The sequence below is a fragment of the Sciurus carolinensis genome, chromosome 18, assembly GCF_902686445.1.
Source record: "Sciurus carolinensis chromosome 18, mSciCar1.2, whole genome shotgun sequence".
Lineage (NCBI taxonomy): Eukaryota > Metazoa > Chordata > Mammalia > Rodentia > Sciuridae > Sciurus > Sciurus carolinensis.
This window is the reverse complement of record NC_062230.1, coordinates 15,977,578-15,999,588: the sequence shown is the minus strand read 5'-3', so window position 1 is coordinate 15,999,588 and position 22,011 is coordinate 15,977,578. Positions and strand designations below refer to the sequence as shown.

Sequence of the window (22,011 nt, the reverse complement as noted above, 5' to 3'; positions counted from 1 at the left end):
TTCTAAATTACCTCTCTGACCTTTCCTCCACTGCAGTGTCAGTAGAGTCTGTTATTGAGTAATTCTGGTTTGTTTAGATTGGTTTGTTCCCTTGCTTTTTCGTATTGTTTGTGAGTCTACCCATCTATCTGAATGTATCTGAAGCAGCATAGTTTCTATTCTGTGCACTTTTGCTGATCCTCTAGGTTTTTTGTGCCTTACAGATTTGGGGGAGGGGGCAAGTAATTGCAAACAACTATGCATACAATGTATAGAACTAAATTAAGTACTTAATTTCTATTTTGACACTTACAAAGTTAATGGTAAGCTCAGCAATTTCTATCAGTAAATGCAGTAAGTAATCATGAATTATATCTGGCATAAAATCAAACAATAGGGGTTTTTCCACTGTATTAATTGTTACTATAGCATTAGTTGTGGGGTCTGACATTTAATCAACCAAGTAGTGTTAGGAGAAAATTAAGATAGAGTTCATTAAGAGGAAAGAAGAAGAGATGAGGGGAAGAAAAGTGTAGATTCGAGAGGTGAATATGGCAAATGCAAAGGTGATATAGGAAGTGTCATTTATGAGGGTGAAGGAGAAGAATAGAAGTAAAAGATATGAAACGTGAAAGAGAGAATGACAGAGTTTTTCTCTATCATCAAGTCTGGCTCTGTTAGGAAGAGAAAAAAGAGAAATAGAAACTAAACAAAACAGAATTATGAGACAGAAAATACAAAATCAATCCAAAATATACTAATCAAAAGCCCTAACCCTAAAAATAGAGTAAGAGAAAATAACTACCTTCAAGAAATTCTAGAATTAAAAGGCAGGAACAAATACATATGTGTACAAATGTATTAATGTCCATCATTGTATCAATCAGTATGCATTCAAAGCCAACCAAAATGAAACAAAAAAAAACAGAATAGTCAAAGAGAGTATATGCTTGCTGTCTGTGCCACACTGTATTTCAGTTTCTCTTCCCAGTGGTATGGTGTGGGAACATGTGGAAGATGCTTTTGGCTTCACTCCCAGGGTATAGTTTCTGCTGGGTTCTATAAGATGAGTTTCTGGAAGTGAAGCTCCCAGTTGTGGGGAGCATGATCTAGTACTGCCCTAGGTGTTTTATTGCATGGGGAATTATCAGGTGTTAATGAATCAATGCACCTATAGGACTGTACTCTAGGGCTCCACTAGTGGGAAGTGGAGGCTAGTCTTTCACCAGTTCTCTTGTTCACAGATACTGCCCTTTCGGACCTTATGAGGTCACTTGGCCTATTCAGATTCTCCAGCTGCTGCTGCTGGTCCTATGCTGTAGGGTTCAAGGGAGGAAAGGGAGGCAGGCCCTCTCTGGCCTCTCTGACCTGTATTATTCCCAGACAAAATGGTCTTCTTGCCAGAAATTCTCTGTCCCAGAAATTCTCCAGATTTGCTAGACTCAGTTTAGATCTCATGGTTGGTGTCTGCCAGATTCGTGTATTAGACCTAGTCCTGAACAAACAGAACTAAGTACCTAGTCCAAGTTGGCACCACTGCAGTATGGAGGTACCAAAATGTCTCCAGATTAGGCTCCCTGTTAACATAGTAAAATAAGTTATCCAGAAACATCAGAAACAAGGTGAAATTTGAAGTTAGAAACCATAGCACAGAGTCATATTTTGTTTGGTCTACACAGAGATATTTTCCAAAACAAGTACTTGACAAAGGACTGTATCAAAGATATGTAAAAAAAAAATTCTTACAATTCAAAAACAAGAAGACAACCCATTTTGTAAAAGGTAGCCAAAAGGTCTGACAACACTTCACCAATGAAGACATACGAATAGTCAATAAGCATTTAAAAGAAACTTTTCATCAGAGAAATAAAAGTAAAATCTTAGTGAGATGTTGCTACCCATCCACTAAACTGGCTAAAATTCAAAAGACTGACACACCACATGTTAGTAAGTTTGTGTAGTCAGTGAGGACACTATAATGTTGCATTAAAAAACATTAAAGAGTTTTACATTTCTTGACCAACCATATGCTATAATTTTATAAAAACTTTTTTCTGTAGTTAATCATGACTAACTGATCTCTTACTGGGAAAGTCCTTCTGCTGGTATCAACATGTGGATTACTGTCATCATTTGTGCACTATTCTGTAACTCTACTGAGGAGTGGCATCTATTTCTATTAATTATCTATTTATTGTTGCCAAAATCAAGTAAATAGGCTGCACATTCTTTCCCAGTAATCATTACAAAATTTCATTTCCACTAACAAAGATATCCTTTCTTCTCAACTGGCCTCTATTACACTAGTAATACCTCAATTGAATTTTATGTTTGTTTTGTTTTTGCTAAAAAGTATTCAATTGTTTACTCAACAAGTGTTCATTTAGGTCTTGTTTGTGTCATGCCCTGAACAAATGTAGAAAAGAAATACAATGATGAAGGTGATGGAGTGTGATAGGTATGGTACCTGCCCTTTAGAACTTACATTTTAAATGTGGAAATCTATGTTTTTATGTGTAGGACTACAGATTGTGGTAACTACTATGGAGCAAATACGGTGTGAGGTGAAATAAAAGATAGTGAGTATATGTGGGGTATGTACTCCTGGGGGAGAGGGCGATTATTGAAGGATACAAGGCAGCTACTGGGAAGAAGAGCTGTATAACAAATTGCTCCAAAACATAGTGTTTTCAATCTAAACATCTCATGAAATTTCTATGAGTCATGAATTGGGAGTGTTTCGCTGGGATGTTCTGGATCAAGGATTCACATGAGGTTGCAGTCATCTCAAGAATTGACTATAGAATTGACTTCCAAACTTGTGCATAAGGATGCTGGTGGCCTCAAATCCTCACTGGCTATTGGTCAGAGACTTTAATTCCTTTCCATATTAGCCTCTGCACAGTTCTGCTCATAACCTGGTAGGTTGCTCTGTTCATAGTGAAAGATCTTTTTGAAGCAATGTACCACCATTTCTGATGTACACTATTGGCCACACAGACCAGCCTTGGTATGGTATATAAGGGTACTACACAGAATGAGAGTGTCAGGAAACAGGAGTTATGTTGGGCCATCTTGGAAGTTTGCAACCACAATGCCCCTCACAAAAACTTGGATTCTATGCTGCAGGGTTCTAATCAGGGAGCATTATAATGTAATTCATATTTTAAGATATTTACTCATGTTAGATAATAAGTTAGAGGGCAAGAGCAGAATAAAGGAGAGTAGACAGGAGGTTATTATAGGGCCCCAGTGAGAGATAATGAGGATTTTTGTCTGGGAAACTAATAGTCACAGACATATTTGGACACATACATATTTGGAATAGGAAAATTCACTTTTTCCTCAACACTAAATGCCAAAGCAATTAACTTCCAACCTAAAAGGTGACTCCTACTTGCTCCATCACCCATTCTTATTATTTATGAAACATCATAACAGAAAGAGTATCTTAACAAATCCATTCTGAACTATGAGCTTTTTAGTTACTGTTGAATAGTGTTTTCACTACCCACGCGCCCACTCTCAGTTATGCCATGTCATAAATGAGTCACAGGCAGAGCTAAATACTAATTTGGCAAGACACTTTATTTAATATGCATGATGCTAAGAACAAAATTAGCATTTATTAGGATCTTATTGAATGTTAGGTATTAGTCTAAATACTTTAAACTTTATAACAGTTCTGAGGTATTATTTTCCTCATTTAATAAAAGAAATTGATATTCAGAGAAGATAAGTGGCTTACCAAGGTTACAGAGTTAATAATTAGACTATGTTTGAAAATAGTTTCATCTTATTTTAAAGTCCATTCTATAAATCAATATGTAGTTTGCTGCCTCTATGACTTAATTATTTTCTTTTGAATTTCACAGACATTGCAATCATACAGTTTTTCACCATTAGTCTTTCCTTCGTGATGAGGAAAAAGGCTCTAACTAAATATTCAGCAAGTAAAATATAGAAGGATTACTGAACTTTCATTTTGGGGTTTTGTTTGTTCATTTGGTACTGGAGATTGAACTAGGGGCACAGTATTACTGTACCATTTCCCTGGCCTTTTTATTTTTAATTTTGAGACATGCTCTTGCTAAGTTGCTGAGGTCCAACTAAGTATCCTAGACTGGCCTCAAACTCGTGATCCTCCTCCCTCAGCCTCCTGAGTAGCTAGGATTACAGTAATTGCTATTATGTCCAGCTCAATTTTGAAAATAAAATTAAAGATAAAACTTTCAGAATGTGTTTTTTAATTTTTTATTGTATTTATTCTAATTAGTTGTACATGACAGTAGAATGCATTTATACATTTTGATAGATCATATATAAATAGAGTGTAATCTCTCATTTTTCTGATTATACATATTGCAAGATCACATCAGTCATGCAGTCATACATGTACATGAGGTAATAATGTCTGTTTTATTCTACTATCATTCCTACCCCCATACCCCTTCCGTCCCCTTTACTCCCCTCTACCTAATATAAAGTCACTCTATTCTTTCCTGTCCTTCACCCCACTTATTGCGAATTAGCATCCACATATCAGAGGAAACATTCAGCCTTTGGTTTTTTGGGTTTGGCTTATTTCACTTAGCATAATATTCTCCAACACCATCCATTTACCAGCAAATACCAGAATTTTGTTCTTTTAAAGCTTAGTAATATTCCATTTATATATATATATATAATATATATAATGTGATATATATATATATCACATTTTCTTCATCCATTCATCTGTTGAAGGTCACCTAGATTGGTTCCATAGTTTAGCTATTGTGAGTTGAGCTTCTATAAACATTGATGTGGCTGTGTCTCTATGGTATTCTGATTTTAAGTTCTTTGGGTCTAAACCACACAGTGGGAAAACTGGGTCAAATAGTGGTACCATTCCAAGTCTTTTGAGGAATCTCCATACCGTTTTCTATAGTGGTTGCACATTTTGCATTCCCACCAGCAATGTATGAGTGTGCCTTTTTCTCCACATCCTTGCCAACACTTACTGTTGCTTGTATTATTGATAATGGCCATTCTCACTGCAGTGAGGTGAAATCTTAGAGTAGTTTAAGTTTTGATTTGTATTTCTCAGATTGCTAGAGATGTTGAACATTTTTTCATATATTTGTTGATTGATTGTATATCTTCTTCTGTGAAGTGTCTGTTCAGTTCCTTAGCCCATTTATTGATTGGCTTATTTGCTTTTTTGTGTGTGTTAAGTTTTTTGAGTTCTTTATATATGCTCTATCTGAGGTGCATGTGCTAAAGATTTTCTCCCACTCTGTTCTGTAGGCTCTCTCTTCATGTTATTGATTGTTTCCTTTGCTGAGAAGGAACTTTTTAGTTTCAATCGATTGCATTTATTAATTTTCAATTTTAATGTTTGTGCTTTAGTTGTCTTGTTAAGGAAGTCAGATCCTAAGCTAACATGGTGAAGATTTAGGCCTACTTTTTCTTCTATTAGATGCAGGTTCTCTGGTCTAGTACTTAAGTTTTTGATCCACTTTGAGTTGAGTTTTGTGTAGGGTGAGAGATAGAGTTTAATTTCATTTTGTTACATATGGATTTCCAGTTTTCCCAGCACCATTTGTTGAAGATACTATCTTTTCTCTAAGTTATGTTCTTTGTCTAGTATAAGACACCTTCATTTACGTGGGTTTGTCTCCATGTCTTTAGTTCTGTACCCTTGGTCTATGTGTCTGTTTTTGTACCAATACCATGTTGGTTTTGTTACTATCGCTCTGTAGTATAGTTTAAGGTCTGATATTGTGATGCCTCCTGCTTCACTTTTCTTGTTAGCAATTGCTTTGACCATTCTTGGTGTCTTATTTTTCCAAATGATTTCATGATTGCTTTTTCTAGTTCTATGAAGAATATCATTGAAATTTTAATAGGATTTGCATTAAATCTATCTAACACTTTTGGTAGTATGGCCATTTTGACAATATTAATTCTGCCTATCCAAAATCATGCCACATCTTTCTATCTTCTAAGGTCTTCTATAATTTCTTTCTTCAGTGTTCTATAGTTTTCATTGTGGAGGTCTTTTACCTCTTTTGTAAGGTCAATTTCCAAGTATTTTTTTGAGGCTATTATTGAGTGGGGGTTTTCTTAATTTCTTTTTTAGTAGATTCATCACTGATGTGTAGAAGCGCATTTGATTTACGGATGCTGATTTTATATCTTGCTACTTTGCTGAATCCATTATTAGTTCCAGAAGTTTTCTGGTGAAATTGTTCATTGCATTGAGTTCATTCATTAAAATAATAGAAATTCAATGAATAAATGACCTAACATTGCCTTTCAAACTATAGAAAAAAAAGAACAAATCAACACCAAAAGCAGTTGAATAGAGGAAATGATTATAATCAGATCTGAAATTAGTGATATTGAAACAAATGAAACAATTAAAAAATTGACAACATAAAAAGTTGGTTCTTTGAATAAATAAATAAAATTGATAAACCCCTGGTCACACTAAGAGAAAGAAAGAGAAAACTCAAATTACTAAAATTCATGATGAAAAAGGAAATATCATGATGGACACTACTGTAATTCAGAAAATAATTTGAAGGTATTTTGAAAGTTTACACTTTAATAAAATTGAAAACACTGAAAATTTTCTAGAGACATACGACCTACCCAACCTGAATCAGGGGAGCATACACAATTTAAACAGATCAATTTCAAGCAATGAAATACAAGATGCCATTGCAAGTCTACCAGTCAATTAAAGTCCAGGACCACACAGATTCTCAACCAAGTTCTACAAGACCTTCAAAGGAGAATTAACACCAATACTCCTCAAATTATTCCATGAAATTGAAAAGGAAGAATCTCTTGCAAATTTATTCTATGAAGCTAGTATTACCCTGATACCAAAATCAGACAAAGACACATCAAGGAAAGAAAACTTCACAGCAATAGATGCAAAATTTCTCAATAAAATTCTGGCAAATTATATACAAAAACATAGTAAAAAGATAGTGCACCACGATCTAGTGGGGTTCATCCCAGGAATGCAAGGTTGATGATGCAACATAGGGAAATCAATAAACGTAGTTTATCACATCAATAGACTTCAACACAAGAAATATATGATTATCTCAATAGATGGAGAAAAAGCATTTAACAAAATCAGCAAACCTTCATCCTGAAAACACTAGAAAATCTGGGGATAGTAGAAACCTACCTCAACATTGTAAAAGCTATCTGTGCTAAGCTGAAGGTCAACATCATTCTAAATGAAGAAAAACTGAAAGCATTCCCTCTAAAAACTGGAACAAGACAAGGTTTCCCTGTTTCACCACTTCTATTCAACATAGTCCTTGAAACTGCAGCCCGAGTAATTAGAGAGATGAAAGAAATTAAAGGAATCTGACTAGGAAAAGAACTCAAAGTATCTATTTGCTGATGACATGATTCTATATTTAGAAGATCCAAAAAATTCCAACAGAAAACTAATAAATGAATTCAGTAAATAAATGAATTAGAGCTAATGAATGAATTCAGCAAAGTAACAGAACATGGTGTTATGAGGAATAAAAAGAAAGAAAATTTATCCATCCCAGCCTTTGCACCAGGTACATTTAAAGCTCTAAGGAGGGAGCTACAATAAAGGAATGAACCATTATTTTTTAATGTAGAATAGTTATCATTGCTTTATTTAAAAATTATTAGATTAGTTCTGTATGTTAGGTATTAAAATAGGAAAATCATAGAGGTATAATTTAATTTTTCAAACAATTGCTCAGGGTAAGAGCTTTTTAGATATTTAACACTGAGGGTGTTCAGTTGAGGCTTAGGCCCTGGAAAGGTCTGGGATTCTAGCAGTTGAAATAAAATATGAGACACAGGTGGGGTAGTAGACATACTTTACTGAGAGGTAGCAGCAACCCTGTGAATCTTTCCATGGGCCATTTTTATTTGCAGGCTTAACAATAAAGGCACAGTCCCAACTGGATACATAAATATGCACATGCTCACAAGCAGATGCTTATGACCTTGAGAACATTTGCTAAAATAGGGTGTACGACCTTGACTATCTTGAATATCTGACTGCAATTCTTGGGAAGGGAGCCTTCTTGGGCCTACCTTGTAATCCACTCATTTAGGATTCCTTGCCTTACAATCTACATGGATGATATATTCTTCAATGATTCCTTAGCAAGGAGGCAGAATCCTGCATCCACAGGCCACAACAATACAGTAGTCAAGCCCCACTAAAAAGACCTAGGATTACTCAAAGTCATTGCCAGGTGGTGCCTACACCAGCCCACAATTCCTGCAAAGGAACACCAGTCAGCTATTACATAGCTGCAACTTCAGAAGTCATTTATTCTAAAACCATACTAATGATCTTTTGGGATCTGGACTATAAATACAATACTCAGTATCAAGCATGGCACAGGCCTCCCTGTACTGCTGGTAACAAATCAAGTGCCATCCATGCAATTTTGTAGTACAACCTTATATATCTGATACATTTCTTCATTTACCAGGGAAATGTTCTTCTCTAATGATTTAAGGCTCAGGCTGTGTATTCAACCAAGACAGTCATCTGCATCTTGGTCATCAAGGATGCCCCCTGCGGGCCAGCAGATAATATCACCAAGGTGTCTGGTACACTCTGTAGCAGGCTTGTTACATTCTCCCAATTGGCAGGCCTCTGGGGTAAGGTTTGGTATGTAGTTGCCAGGAGATATGGGCAAACTCATATGCAATGCCCTGTCCATTTCTCTGGGAGGCACAACCACCCATGAGTGCCACAGACCCACAGGTGCAGTGGGGTACTGGAATAACAATCATACTTGTTCAATTGATATCTGATTTGCTGGTCTTACAGGAGCCCTTAGGGACTCAACCCACTGTTCCTGTATCTTCCATTTTCTCCAAACATTGAGGCACTGACCCTCTTAGTGCTACTGTTTCAGCTAGGAGCCAGGCTATACCATCCCAGAGTACCCTAATTATGGGTAAGAGGAACTGAGTCATACCTGGACTGACATAACAAGGGCTGCCTTAGTTTCATCCCATATTGAGGTGGTGATATAAATATTCGCTAGCCATGTCCAATTGCCCAGGGTATAGTATGGATTCACCAGTGTAGTCCAGCAGCATAATTCATAGGCACTTTGGTGCATACTCAGCAGGCAGAAGGGTTTCCTACCCTGGTGTAGGTGTGTGCTGAGTCTATGATGGTGTTGGTGAGGATAAACCTGCAGGTGAAAGGACAAAGCAGTTACAGGCACCAGTAAATCACATCCATCCTGAAGAATGCATGCCAACTTTGAGTCTCAGGAAAGCAGTCACTTCCTGTAATAGATTCCCTGGGTGGTGACACTACACTTGTACAGCTTGGTCCTGTAGTTCAGTGGGCTCTGTGTGTACTACCCTGGGGAACTCATAATTAGCTAAAGGGAAATGACAAAAGTGCTCTTTAAAATCTGTGTCCCTCTGTGGAATCTGGCCAGTTAACATGTATGGGGAGGGGGGGCATTCACTGGTCACCATGGTGTAACAAGGATATTGCATTCTAAATCTTTCCCCATAAGACTAACAGGGCCACCCAACAATTGGGGGAGGGTCTTTATTGTCCAGGACCAAGTCCAGTCTATATTTTGACTCCTATTCAATTCAGTGGAAGTGGACAAGAGAACATTCTCTTGCTGCCCAAACAAAGGCTTAAGTACAACACATTTTGTTGTCACCTGGACATATGTTGGGGCTGCTGTGTGGTGTAGCTAGGCCTCTACAGAAGCTGGTCCCTCTCATTGGGGATGCTCACTCAGAGCTTGTACAACTGTCCACAAACACTGTGCACACCCTGTCATAGAAGGTGGGTTGACAGCAGTTTTGAGTCCTTGCTTAAGCAGACCATTATATTGTTCTATCTTGCCTGTAGCCTACAGGTGTTATGAGACGTACCACTTCCATTGTAACAGTTGCCCACTGCTGCACATTCTGACTGATGGAATGGGTACCTCAGTCACCCTCTATGGTGATGGGCCAGCTGTACAAGGCCATTTACACTGTCAGGGCACAAATCCTAGTACACTGATCTACTTGGCCACTAGGTCAGACAAACAACAAACATATGTCTGTGTCCACTGCCATTAAGTGGAATATGGCCTCCTCTGATTTCAGTGTAGGGCCAATGTAGGCAACCCGCCATTGTGTCAAGGGGATGTATTCATACATTACCTGGCTGTCCATGGCTCCAAAGCATTGAGCATGCAGATACACATGCCTGGCAGGCATCTACCAGAATGTTCCATGTTAAAGGCAGACCCCACGGTTTGACTATATTCCACATGTTTTTCACGACTGAAAGCAGTAGGGTGTGGTATAAACAAGATATAGGGTTCTAACCACTATACTCTGGTCAGAGCATCTGCTTCTGTTAAGTTAGGCGGGGTCATGGTTAGTAACAAGTACTACAGTTATATTATTTGGCCTATGGCCCAAAGATTTTGCCACATGGTTTGACCCCACAAAAGCCAATGCCCTACCATCCTGTTTTCTACTTTCCATGTAGTAGTCCCCAAGATTAACCCCTTTAAAATGAACCAACTATCTTTGCAAATAATCAAGAGTCCTGGTTCATGTAGTGCCATCATCCATACAATGTGAAATTCAGCCTATTGACTGTTCTGCCCCATCCCAGCATCATACCACAAGGTGTCAGTAGAAGGCCATATAGCAATGATGGTTCAGAGGCCCCACAGGTATACCAAGTATTGTTCCCCACCAGGGTCAGTTCTTCCTTGAAGGGTGATGGCTCTATCAGCTCATGTTTGTCAGCACTGACTGACATTTCCATAGCTGCACATTGCACCAGCTCTAGAATCTGTCAGAGCTCAGGGGATAAAGGATTAGTAGACAAAGCACTACTTTGTTCTAAATATGCCCCCAGGTAGGCATCTGGACTACACCCACCTTGGGGTGATTCCCAATTCTATACCTATCTTGTCACAGGATATGTGATACATGCTAAGACTTCAGTAGCACCTGTGATAGTCTTTGAGGCCACCACAGTCACATACTCAGCAGTAAGTTGTTTCTCTATCAGAGTATAGTAAACTTACCCTTCCATAACTGTGACCAGAAGACTATTGCTCTCTGCACTTGTATATGCCACTGCCATACACACCACACCAAACCCTCCTGTGTTACATGGACATCAACTTGAAAAGGTGAGGTGAATCCACTACCTGTAGTGCCTGAGTTTCCTAAATGGCCCCTTTAGTGACCCAAAAGTCCTGGTCAGGTATTTCAGTCTGGTTCTGTTGTGCTCCTTTATTCACTAGGGCATAGAGGGCACCACATAATAGGGTCAAATTGGGAATAAAGATTCACCAATACCCCAAAGAACCCACATAGGTCTGCAATTGAGCTACTGTTGTTGGCTATGGCTATGCTTTGACTTTATCAATAACAACTTCTGCCACAACTTTTGTCTTACCCAACCAAACAACACCCAAGAACATGACTAACAAGCCAGATCCTTGCACCTTGGCAGTATTTACTGCCCACTCACAAGTCTCCCAATGGGCTACTAAGATTGGGGCCACAAGCTCTAAAACATCAAAAGCGGCAGAGGTTAGCAGTACATCATCAATGTAATAGAACACACATATAGTAGATGACTAAATCCAACAGAGCAGGACACTGGTCACCAGACCATAGCATGTGGTCAGGAAAGTGGCTGATTTAGTATGCTACTTTGATGAATTCATTTAAGAGTTCTAGAATATTTCTGGTGGATTATTTTTGGATCTTCTAAATATAGGATCATGACATTAACAAACAGAGATAGTTTGAGCTCTTCCTTTCCTATTTGCATCCCCTTAATTTCCTTTTCTTTCCTTTTCTAGCTCTGACTACAGTTTCAAGAACTATGTTAAATAGGAGTGGGGAAAGTAGGCATCCCTGTCTCATTCCTGTTTTTAGGCAAAATGCTTTTTCTCCATTCGGAATGATGTTGGCCTTGGGTTTGTTTTACATAGCCTTCACAATGTTGAGGTATGTTCCTTCTATCCTTTTTTTTTTTTCCTAGTGTTTTAAACATGGTGTATTTTGTCAAATTCTTCTGCATCTATTGAGATAATCTTGCAATTCTTGTCTTTAAGTCTATTTATGTGGTGAATTACATTTACTGATTTCCATATGTTGAACCCACCTTGCATCCCTGACATTAAACCTCCTTGATCCGGGTGCACTATCTTTTTAATGTGTTTTTATGCAATTTTTCCAGCATTTTACTAAGAATTTTTTATCTATGTTCATTAAAAGTTTTGGTCTGAAGGCTTTTGAGCCACATGGTAAGGTTAGTCATGGCAACAACCCCACTTTGCAGTGCCAATTTGTTTTGACCAGCATGATCATCACTGTGACTAGAGGATGTCAAAAACAAAGAAAATAAAAACTTTATTTGGAAACTCACCACTTCAGATGTTCAGTTCTTAGTCAACCAACTCCATAACTCTCCATAACTCATGATTAATAGAAAATCATAGCAGATTAGCATAGTTGGAGAGAAACAGCTTAGGACATGGAAATCAGGAATCAGAGAAAGCTTGCTTGCCAGGGACAAAATATAAATCCCAAGAGCATGCCCCACCCTGTGATTCCTCCAACCACTCCCTACCTACAGTGATGACCCAGTTAATCCATATCAAGGAATCAATGCAATGAATCGTGTAAAGTTCTCAGAACCCAATTATTTCACATCTAAACTTTCTTCCATTATCTTACATATGAGATTTTGGGGAATATAGCTCATATCTAAATCGTAATAGCTCAGATCTCCATTTGCCAACTGAGAAATATAGAACACTTTTCAAACACCAGTTTGCTGTTCAGTCTCTGAATTAACTAAGTTCAGATTGCTTTTCTAATCTACAGGATTTTTCATGCCAAATCTTTCCATTGTGTTTCTCTGTGTATTATGCCTCCCCTCTGTGGTGAACCAGCACTGCTACCACAGCTATGGCTGCAACCAGATTGGCTCCAATATTTCCTGTTCTGTTTAATAGACCCGAATTTCCAATTCCCTAAGACACTCTATCCACTATTGAATATTAGTGAAATCCCTCTTTTGCCCACCTTGCTGAAGAACAATACTCTGCTTCTCCAATCCCAAGATGTGGGAGAAATTGGAAATGTAGTTTTCCTCTAATGCAACACTTTGAATGAATACTCTTTTTCTGACTACTTAGTTGTGGTCTAATTTATTCTTCAGTTTTTTACATGACTAGTTTCCTCTTTAAAACTGGGAAAACATATTGGTAGTAAAGAACTTTTTCATTGTCACTTATTTTTAATGTTTTCATTAGCGCATTATATTCATACATAATAGTGGATTCATTTTTACATAATCACACATGCATGGAACATAATTTGCTCCATTTTGGTCCCCAGTACTTCCTCTTTCCTTCTCCCCTTCCTCACCCTGTTCCCCTGCATGAGACACTTTATGCTTTAAGTTGCTTTCATTCAATAAGACACATTCTTTCACCTTTTAAAACATAACACCAAAACTCAAGTCGACAGTCTTGTGGTACCCCCAAAATATCTGGTAGAATAATCCAAACATTAATCTTCCTAATATTATAATATTATAAAGAAATTGCATAGGCTGCATTATCATTAATAATGAATATCTGTGTTTTCATTCTTCCAGCTACTGTAACAAAAATACTATAAAATGGAAATTGTAAAAATAATGTAAAGTGAATTATACTAGTTTTTAACAATCTCATGCCCTCTTTGGCTCCAGTCAGAAGATATATAAAAGTAGATGGTCTGTTGAAAACTGGGACCATTGGTGTGGTTCTTACACTAATCTGGGGAAATTGCCCATATTGCCAACATCTTCTAAGCCAGGACTGCTTTTTGGATTGTATTTAGAAGATATTTGTGAGAATGACAACCTGCCAAAACCTGTCTTGGTCTTTTTTTTTTTCCCCCCTCATTGAAGGGTAAAATTTTGAGGAACTTTATACTGCACATTTTCAAAGAGAGTCACATAAGAAAGCAAAAACATTTTCCTCCTCTCATCCTAGAAATAAAGGCATGAGATTTCCTTTGAAATCATGACACTTGGGAATTTACCACCAGCATCCAAAATGAACAAAAAAGGGGGAACAAAAGCATTTACTACATATTTCAGATTTTTTTGGTTAGGGTTCTCCCTATGTGGTATTAATATTTCTTTTTTTTTAATTCATATTACCAAAATAGTAAAATAAAAAAGGAAAGATAAAGAATAACACAGGAAAAATACATAAACTTAGTGGTTGCTGAAACTGGGGAGGTTGCTCTGTGGTACACTGTGCAGGCATTTCCGGAATTGCAGCTTGCTGGAAATGCCGGGAAAATATTCTGACATTTTCATTTTGCAATTGTTAGTTTCTCCAAGAATAACAGTAAACATTCTAATGTCCAAATCTTGGTTAGTCTTCCACTTTATTGCTTAGATGTTTCTTTGGTGTTGGTAAAATCGTGGATGTGCTTTTGTTTTACTTTTGAAAGATCATTAATTCTTTAGGTCACCTGCAGGTAGTGAAGGTGCCTGGGGAGCTGGATGTCAGTCAGTACTGCTCTGCTCAGTGGCTGGAGCAGGATTCTCCTTTGGTGTTTCACCTGCCTTGGTTTCTCTCCCATCTTGTGAAGGAACATTTGGAGGACGGGGGCGACGCCTATAGTTCCAGGGACGCCGGTATCCACGGCGAGCTGATGGCTGGTTTGGAGCATTGGATGCTTGTTGATTCTCTTTATCTTCAGCCTCTCCAACAGCTGGGGCAGGTCGTGGGCGAGGAGGTCCCCTAAGGTACCTTGGGCGATAAGGTGGATTTCTACGAACTGGTCCCTGAAGCTGTGTTCCCTTGGGGACTCCATCCTTCCTCTCTCCAATCTCACCAGTCTGCATTCTTTTGGGGTGAGGAAAGACCCGTGAGCGACGGTCAAAGGTCTGTCCCGTGTGGTAAGGCGGGAACCACCGCTGCCTCCGGTACTGAGGGCGATACTGGGGGCGGCGCAGCTGACTCCGGGTGGCACAGAACTGCGGGTCAGCAGCAGCGGGGCCAAATCCTTCACTGCTGCCCCTTACTTCCTCCTCCTCCTCCTCCCCAGCGTAATGACGGGGAGGAGCACGGCGTCTGCCATAGTAGCCACGTCTGTAACGGCGCAGATCGGCAGCGTAACGACTCCCTTCCACGGGAACTCCATCTGGGCCAGTCACATTGGCTGCTTCGGCGCCCTTTTCCCCTTCAACCACATCAAATTCTACAGTTTCTCCATCTCCTACACTCCGCAGATATTTCCGTGGGTTATTCTTTTTGATGGCAGTCTGATGTACAAATACATCTTCTTTGGTGTCATTTCGATTTATAAATCCATATCCATTTCTGACGTTGAACCATTTGACAGTACCAAGGACTTTGCTGGCGAGAACTTTTTTCTGGGCGTCTACACTGCCGGCGGTGGCAGAAGAGGCTGGGGCCGCGTTGCGGGTGACAGCAGGGGCCGCGTCCCCACCGGGATTTCCTGCGACATGGGCAGAAGGCGCGGGTGCCACGGCGTGGGGCGCGCTGCTGTTCACTGGGCTCTTGGGCACAGAGTCCTGGGGCGCTGAGGCGTCCACCGCCACCGGATCCTGCGGGAGGGTGGCGGTGGTAGTGGCTTCGCCCGCCTCGCTCATGCCGCCTCCTCTGCTCTCATACCGGCGGTTGGTGGGCGGTTGGCGCAGCTGGTGCTTCCAACAGCCAGGCTCGTTTTCCAGGAGGCGGGTGGTGACCTCGCGGCACAGCCGGTGGACCTCCCGGAGCAGGCGGCGTTGGCCTAGGGGGCACCTCACAGCCGAGGCAGCATGAGCTCTAGGGCTGCGCGCTGGATCTTACTCACCAAGTCTAGTTTGGGTAGGTAAAGAAACGGAAAGGAAGTTTTGGAAAGAGTGTGCCCTAGGAGGTAAATATGTCACCAAATGGAAAAATGATAGACATCCCAGGCTTTGGCTAATCATTTTAAATCTTAATTCAAAAAGTAAAATATCTGATTTAGCAATTGTAGCATCATAAGGAAGGTGATAATCTATTCTCCTGTTTGAAAAAAATAGGAATAGAAACCTGCTCAGATGAATCAGAACTTGCTCTACAAATAATCTTTATTATCCCCCTCACTTTTTTCCCATTTTTATTTTTTATTAATTTTTATTTATTTATTTTGTTATACGTGACAGTAGAATGGATTTATGCATTTTGAAAAATCATACATAAAGGGCGTATAATTTCTCATTTGTCTGATTGTAAATGTTGTAGGATCACATCGATCATGCAGTCATACATGTACATGAGGTAATAATGCCTCTTTCACTCTGCTTTCCTTCCTACCCCCATAGCCCTCCCCCTCCCTTCACTCCCCTCTACCTAATCTAAAGTAATTCTATTCTCCCCTAGCGCCCCCTCTTATTGTGAATTAGCATCAGCATAACAGAGAAAACATTCAGCCTTTGTTTTTTGGGATTGGCTTATTTCACTTAGCATGATATTCTCCAGCTCCATCAATTTACCAGCAATGTCATAATTTTATCCATCTTTTTAAAAATTTTTATTTATTTTTTTCTAATTAGTTATATATGACAGTAGAATACATTCATACATTTTGATAGATCATACATAAATGGGGTATAGTCTCTCATTTTTCTGATTATACATATGTAGGATCACATGGTCATACAGTCATATATGTACAGCTGCGTAATATTCCATCATATATACATATTCCACCATATATATATATATTCCATCATATATATATATATATAATTTTTTCCATTCATCTGTTGAAGGACACCTACAGTGATGAAGCCACAGTAGCAGATCAACTCCCAATAGCTAAACCATGCAACAAATACTTTCTTGAACTCCAGTTGCTCCTAAAGTCTCCTTTTATGCTTTTAGTCCAATAGATTTCTTAATCTTAGCTTTCTCAAGTTTAAAATCTATTTTATTTGTATTTCAATTATTGAAGCATCAAGATGTATTTTTTCTGGGATTTAATTATTATGTGCATATAGAATTGTTTGATTAAAAAACACTCTATTGTCTCCCACTGATAAATCAGTCATCACTGTTAAGCAACATTTTTTGTGTACATCGTATCCTCCGAGCATTACAACAGATGTATGGCATTTTATGTCACATCATGTAGCTGTAAGTGGCAAACACTGTTACTGTTTATCATTCACAAGTTAAAGGGGTAGTTACTATTATCATCAACATCGCTACTTTGCAAATTAGGAAAGAAAAAAAAACATAGAATCTTACCCAAAATTACACAATTAAGTGGCATAAATGGCATTTAAGTCTCATGGATTGCTTATCTCCAAAACCCATTCTCCTCCTCCACTGTAAGTAGAAGACAAAAAAAAAATTTAGGAAACAAAATTAGAGAATACTAAATCTGCTCTCAGTTATTTTCAAGAACATAATACACTAAGTATAGTCACCATGTTTTATGATAAATCACTTGGATTAATTCTTTTTGTATAGCTAAAATTTTGTGTCATTTGACCACTATCTCCACAGCCCCAGTAATCACCACTCTATGGTCTTCATAACTGACTTGAACCCTTCTAGCCATCCATCTGGCATCAATGCTTCAGGGCTTTCAAACTGACTTCTGGCAAACAAAGGTGGCAAGTAACTTTCCTTTCTTTGTATATTTGAAATGACATTTTTTCCCTTTGCTTCCCCAAAGTACATGTTTTACTATATTAATCAGAAAGCCTGTCTCACAAAAGGCATCTTCAGGTGTCAGCCAATATGCAGTCCTGTAGAGAGTTAAAAGAGAAGCAGTTCTGGAGTTGAAGTACACCTGAACTGTGACTCTGTTTTTGTAAGAGCATCTGTTTTAAAGGTAAGAAATGTTCGCCTTGTATAGACCCCATCATGTCACTCTGGAGCAAGATACATTATATGTTTCACTATGAACATTATTCCTGTCTGCAAAGAACCATCTGGAAAGTGTTAAAAAATAGTTCACAAAGTTGGCATTGTACTTTAAAAACCACCAATGATATGACATGTCAGAAATGCCTTACTTTTTTCTTCTCACACAAATTTCATCTTCTCTTCTGTCATCTCAGGCACAAAAGCAAAATTTAATTTAAATTTAAAATAATCAATGCACATCTTAATTAAAGCATGCTATAACAAATATCCCATTCATGGTGATTTCCTGTCTCATTGCTTTTCTATGTGAGGCAGATTTTTCAAATGTAAATTTATTGATCATTTGAAAATGGTTACAGAAATTTACCATGGTAAACATTTTCCTTACAAGACCAAAGAAAAATCTATTCATTTCCAAAACTATGCCCACAAATGTTCCTTCCCCTCATCCCCTCATGACTTCTATTTTATAAGTGGAATAGAAATGATTCCAACATCTTTTTTCCTCTTTTACCTTAATCACGTTTGATGTTCTTTATGATTCTTAATCCTCACCCATGTTTACTTAAGTCACATCTGTAATTGTAGAGTTATAGCGCTCTAAAATATTTTATTCCCCACCATCTTGGAAATGTCCTACAAGTTTTGTAAGTCTCATGTCAAAACCAGCTTTAAGCAGCGATTTTTAATTCCAGTAATAGTTTCTGCAATCCTGCCTTAGGCTCCCATCTCCAGAAGAGTTAGGAGGTATTGAATCCAGGGATATGGAAGGGTCCAGCTTACATCCCAGGGCCTGCAGCATGGAAAACAAAATGAGGGAAAACATGATGATTTGCATATCCCTATTCCAGCTACTTATAGAACCAATTTCATTACTTTGAGAAAAATCAGGTGTTTCTTGGTAAATGGGTCATATCTGTTCTTCAAAAAATCCTGCTGTAGACTTATTTGGTAAAATCATTCAGGAGATCTGGAGACAGTAACCTAGTTTGTACTGGGTTTTAATTACTCTTCAATCCTGAAATACAATACTCTATTGCATTCTTAGCTAGATATATATGTCAAAAGTATATGAAACATAAAATTTTCTCTTTTTTCATATAATTGGATTTTTGTCCCATCTCTTAACTTAGGATGTTAAAACCTATGTTTCAGAGCATTTTCTTTACCATGCTATTCTTCAGAGTTCCACAGTTCTTGAATTTTTTTTAATTTGAGGCTATTGCAAAGAATAATTGTTCTAAAAGTGCCAAATTGTGTTTCATATTTCAGGAATCTTGTCTACAATTGGAAAAAATAATAAATGACCCAAATGTTTGAAAAGCCTAGTTAAATAGGTTCCACGCAACGAAGGTTTTATTATCACTTTCTATTCCTAGCTAAAGTGGCTTCTGTAAAGGGGATAATTTTTGCCCAAATTTTGAGCTGTTTAAAAATTTTCCATTGATAGTTTTCTTGTTTTAAAGACTATTTTTCAGTGGTACTTAAGTTTTCCTTTCATTTTTACTTATACCAGGTTGGCTTAAATGTAAGTATACATTTTCAAACAAGAATTGGACAAAAACTGCTTGAGACTCATAATTTTGATACCTCAGACCTTTGAGGAAAAGTTTATATTTAATCCACAGTACCTCATCTCAAATGAATTGGAGAGTTCTGATGGCCTGGGATCAGGTTTTGGAGGGGCAAAGACTTTTAATTAAACTGTGCAAGTAAGAAATTGTAATTCAGAGTCAGCTCATCCTTCTCAGTTGCAATGGTGGTTGTATTTCAGAAATTTTTATTCCAGCTCCGGGAAAGTTCATTGTTAAGTTGTGAGTTATTACTTTGAAGTATAGGCTTATGATTTAATGATATTTATCTTCAAGACATCATAAGTGCATTTTGCACTGAGATTTATAATGGCAGCAATTGTCACTTCACCGTTTTTAAATAACATTTTGTCTTTTCTAAATCTGACTTTTAAAGTGGGTGCTGAAACAAACTTCTTTGGAACTATGAAAACTCCATAGCAGTGCCCTCCAAAATTTAACTTTTGTGATGATATAGTTGAAACAAAGAATCAAGTTCCATTTCTACTAGAAGATATAATAAAATAAGGGAGCACAAATTTGAATCACTCCATCTTCCTTCTCATTAACCACTCTTTTTTAGAAAGAATGGTAATAGAGTGACAAGACTACAAAGAAATTCTTAAAATTATCAGAGTGTCTCAATAAGAGTTGATTGGCCATGGCTTTTCCCTCATTTATCTTTGATCACATGACACACAGTTCAATAATGACCTCTTCTGTGGCTGAACCCTTGCTTAATATTGATGTGCACAAAGAAGTTGAGGTCTCTCCCTGCCCTGGAAAAGGTCATAAGTGGATTTGGTAGAGGGGAGGTGACCATACAATCAGCTAACTATAGTAATATGTCATCATAGCTTCCATATTGTAATATAGACATGATATATAAGTAAAAGGTTGTTTGTTATCTTCTGCTTTGGTTTTCTAGCAAAGTAAAATTGCCCAATTACAGGTTTTCCCTTGTCTCCAAGTTGTAAACAGGAGTTTGCAAGAGAATAGACAACAGTGGGTATGGTGCTCAGATACTCAACGAAGTTCTCTCTGCCTGAAGTTTACTAAGGTGGAGGTAAGGTCATAAACTTGATCATTTTAATTCCATTCCAAAGTAACAGAGAGAGGAGGAAGGGAGTCAAAATCAACTCACTAGGACCAGGAATAAATTTAGTTTACTTTAAGCTTTTTGTAAGTAAAGTCCACACAGCAAACATCCCTGGTTCTATCTTGTTTGTGTCGTAGTCTGGCTTTACTACACCCTCACTGCCAGTGTTCTGAAGAGAACGGGGTTTACAGGAAATAATGATATACCGTGGGCATGTTATGTAATTTAACATGAGGCACGGGATGTTGGCCCATTTTCCCAGAACCTAGACATCACCTAGAATGCTTCTCCCCCTGCCCCCTGAAATATATGAGAGAACTTCTAAGGGGAATGCGGGGAGAACATCAAAGAGCTTTGATGGAGCTGTGCCCCAGTGACATTGGAACATAATGTTTTTGGATAACAGAGAATTTATTTTGCTCACTTTTCTTTCCCCAGCATGTTGAACATTGCCTCTCATGTTTAAATAAATACCTATAGAAATGTTTGCATGTTACCAGATTATGAATCTCACAGATGTCTTGGTGCCTTTTCTTGAACTATCTATTTTAGGAAAATGAGGGCTTGGGATGGTTTACTGCCAGATCATGTACTTTTGCTAAAATGTATACCAAAAGGTATCCATATAGATTGTCCTTTATTTTTTCCATCCAAATGCAGACCAATTATCCCATTATATTTTGTTAGAAAAAAATCAAAACACATATTCTATATGCACAAATCAGGGGAGAGCAGGCATAGAGCCCCATATACTTCAAAGAACTTTTCAAAAAAATATCTTCTAAATTCCCCAACACACATTTTTGATGAGAATAATAATTTCAAATATTTGTGGGGGTGTTAAAATCTGTTTTAAGGATTTTCTATGAAATGCTTCAGGAAGTTTTTTCATCAGATCTCTGATAACTAAATCTATGAAATGTGTCAAGGAAATGATGAAGAGAAGCTAAATAAAATTCAGATGTAATTATTATAATAGGTCATTCTCAAAATGCTTCTAAAATATTTGTACTTATAAGATTTCTATTAAAATAATGACAACTACTAAAGTCATAGCTATGTGGACTGGTTTTAAAACAGATTTTGCTGCTTCTGTCTTTTTCTCCTTCTTGTTACTTACATGGAATTCTTGAATATTGTACACTTTCTGTACCTCTGAATCTGATAGGATCTTAAACTTATGCCACTAGCTAATACTGCAGGCACAATCTAAAGTTTATGATCTTAATCTATGGAAATATTTAGCTGCAACCCTTCACATATTGCATTCAGCAACTGAAATCATACTTTATAGGAAATCACAGCTTTGTGCAGTATGTAAGTAAACTGAGAATAGCATCTACAGTAAAGTATGATTAGTGTTATTAAATGTATTTGAAGGGTGTTGTAGGAGAACACCAGAGTAGCAGGT

At 37.9% G+C, this 22,011-nt stretch overlaps 1 protein-coding gene across 2 annotated transcripts; it reads right to left on the bottom strand.

Annotated features, from left to right (window-relative positions):
- Positions 1–14,448: 14,448 nt before the first annotated feature.
- Positions 14,449–15,679, bottom strand: LOC124970603 (Y-box-binding protein 3-like). Of its 2 annotated transcripts, XM_047534088.1 has the most exons (2): positions 15,113–15,679; positions 14,449–14,902 (listed from the first exon to the last, which is right to left on the bottom strand). In XM_047534088.1, the coding sequence occupies exons 1-2, from the start codon at positions 15,677–15,679 to the stop codon at positions 14,567–14,569; spliced, it is 903 nt and encodes a 300-aa protein (XP_047390044.1). In that variant the 3' UTR covers positions 14,449–14,566. The 2 variants fall into 2 exon arrangements, with proteins under 2 accessions (XP_047390044.1, XP_047390043.1); XM_047534087.1 differs by having other exon boundaries at positions 14,449–15,679.
- Positions 15,680–22,011: the final 6,332 nt, after the last annotated feature.

Excerpts from the sequence above, each read along its gene's own strand:
- LOC124970603 (XM_047534087.1), bottom strand. The coding sequence starts at position 15,679 with ATGAGCGAGGCGGGCGAAGCCACTACCACCGCCACCCTCCCGCAGGAT.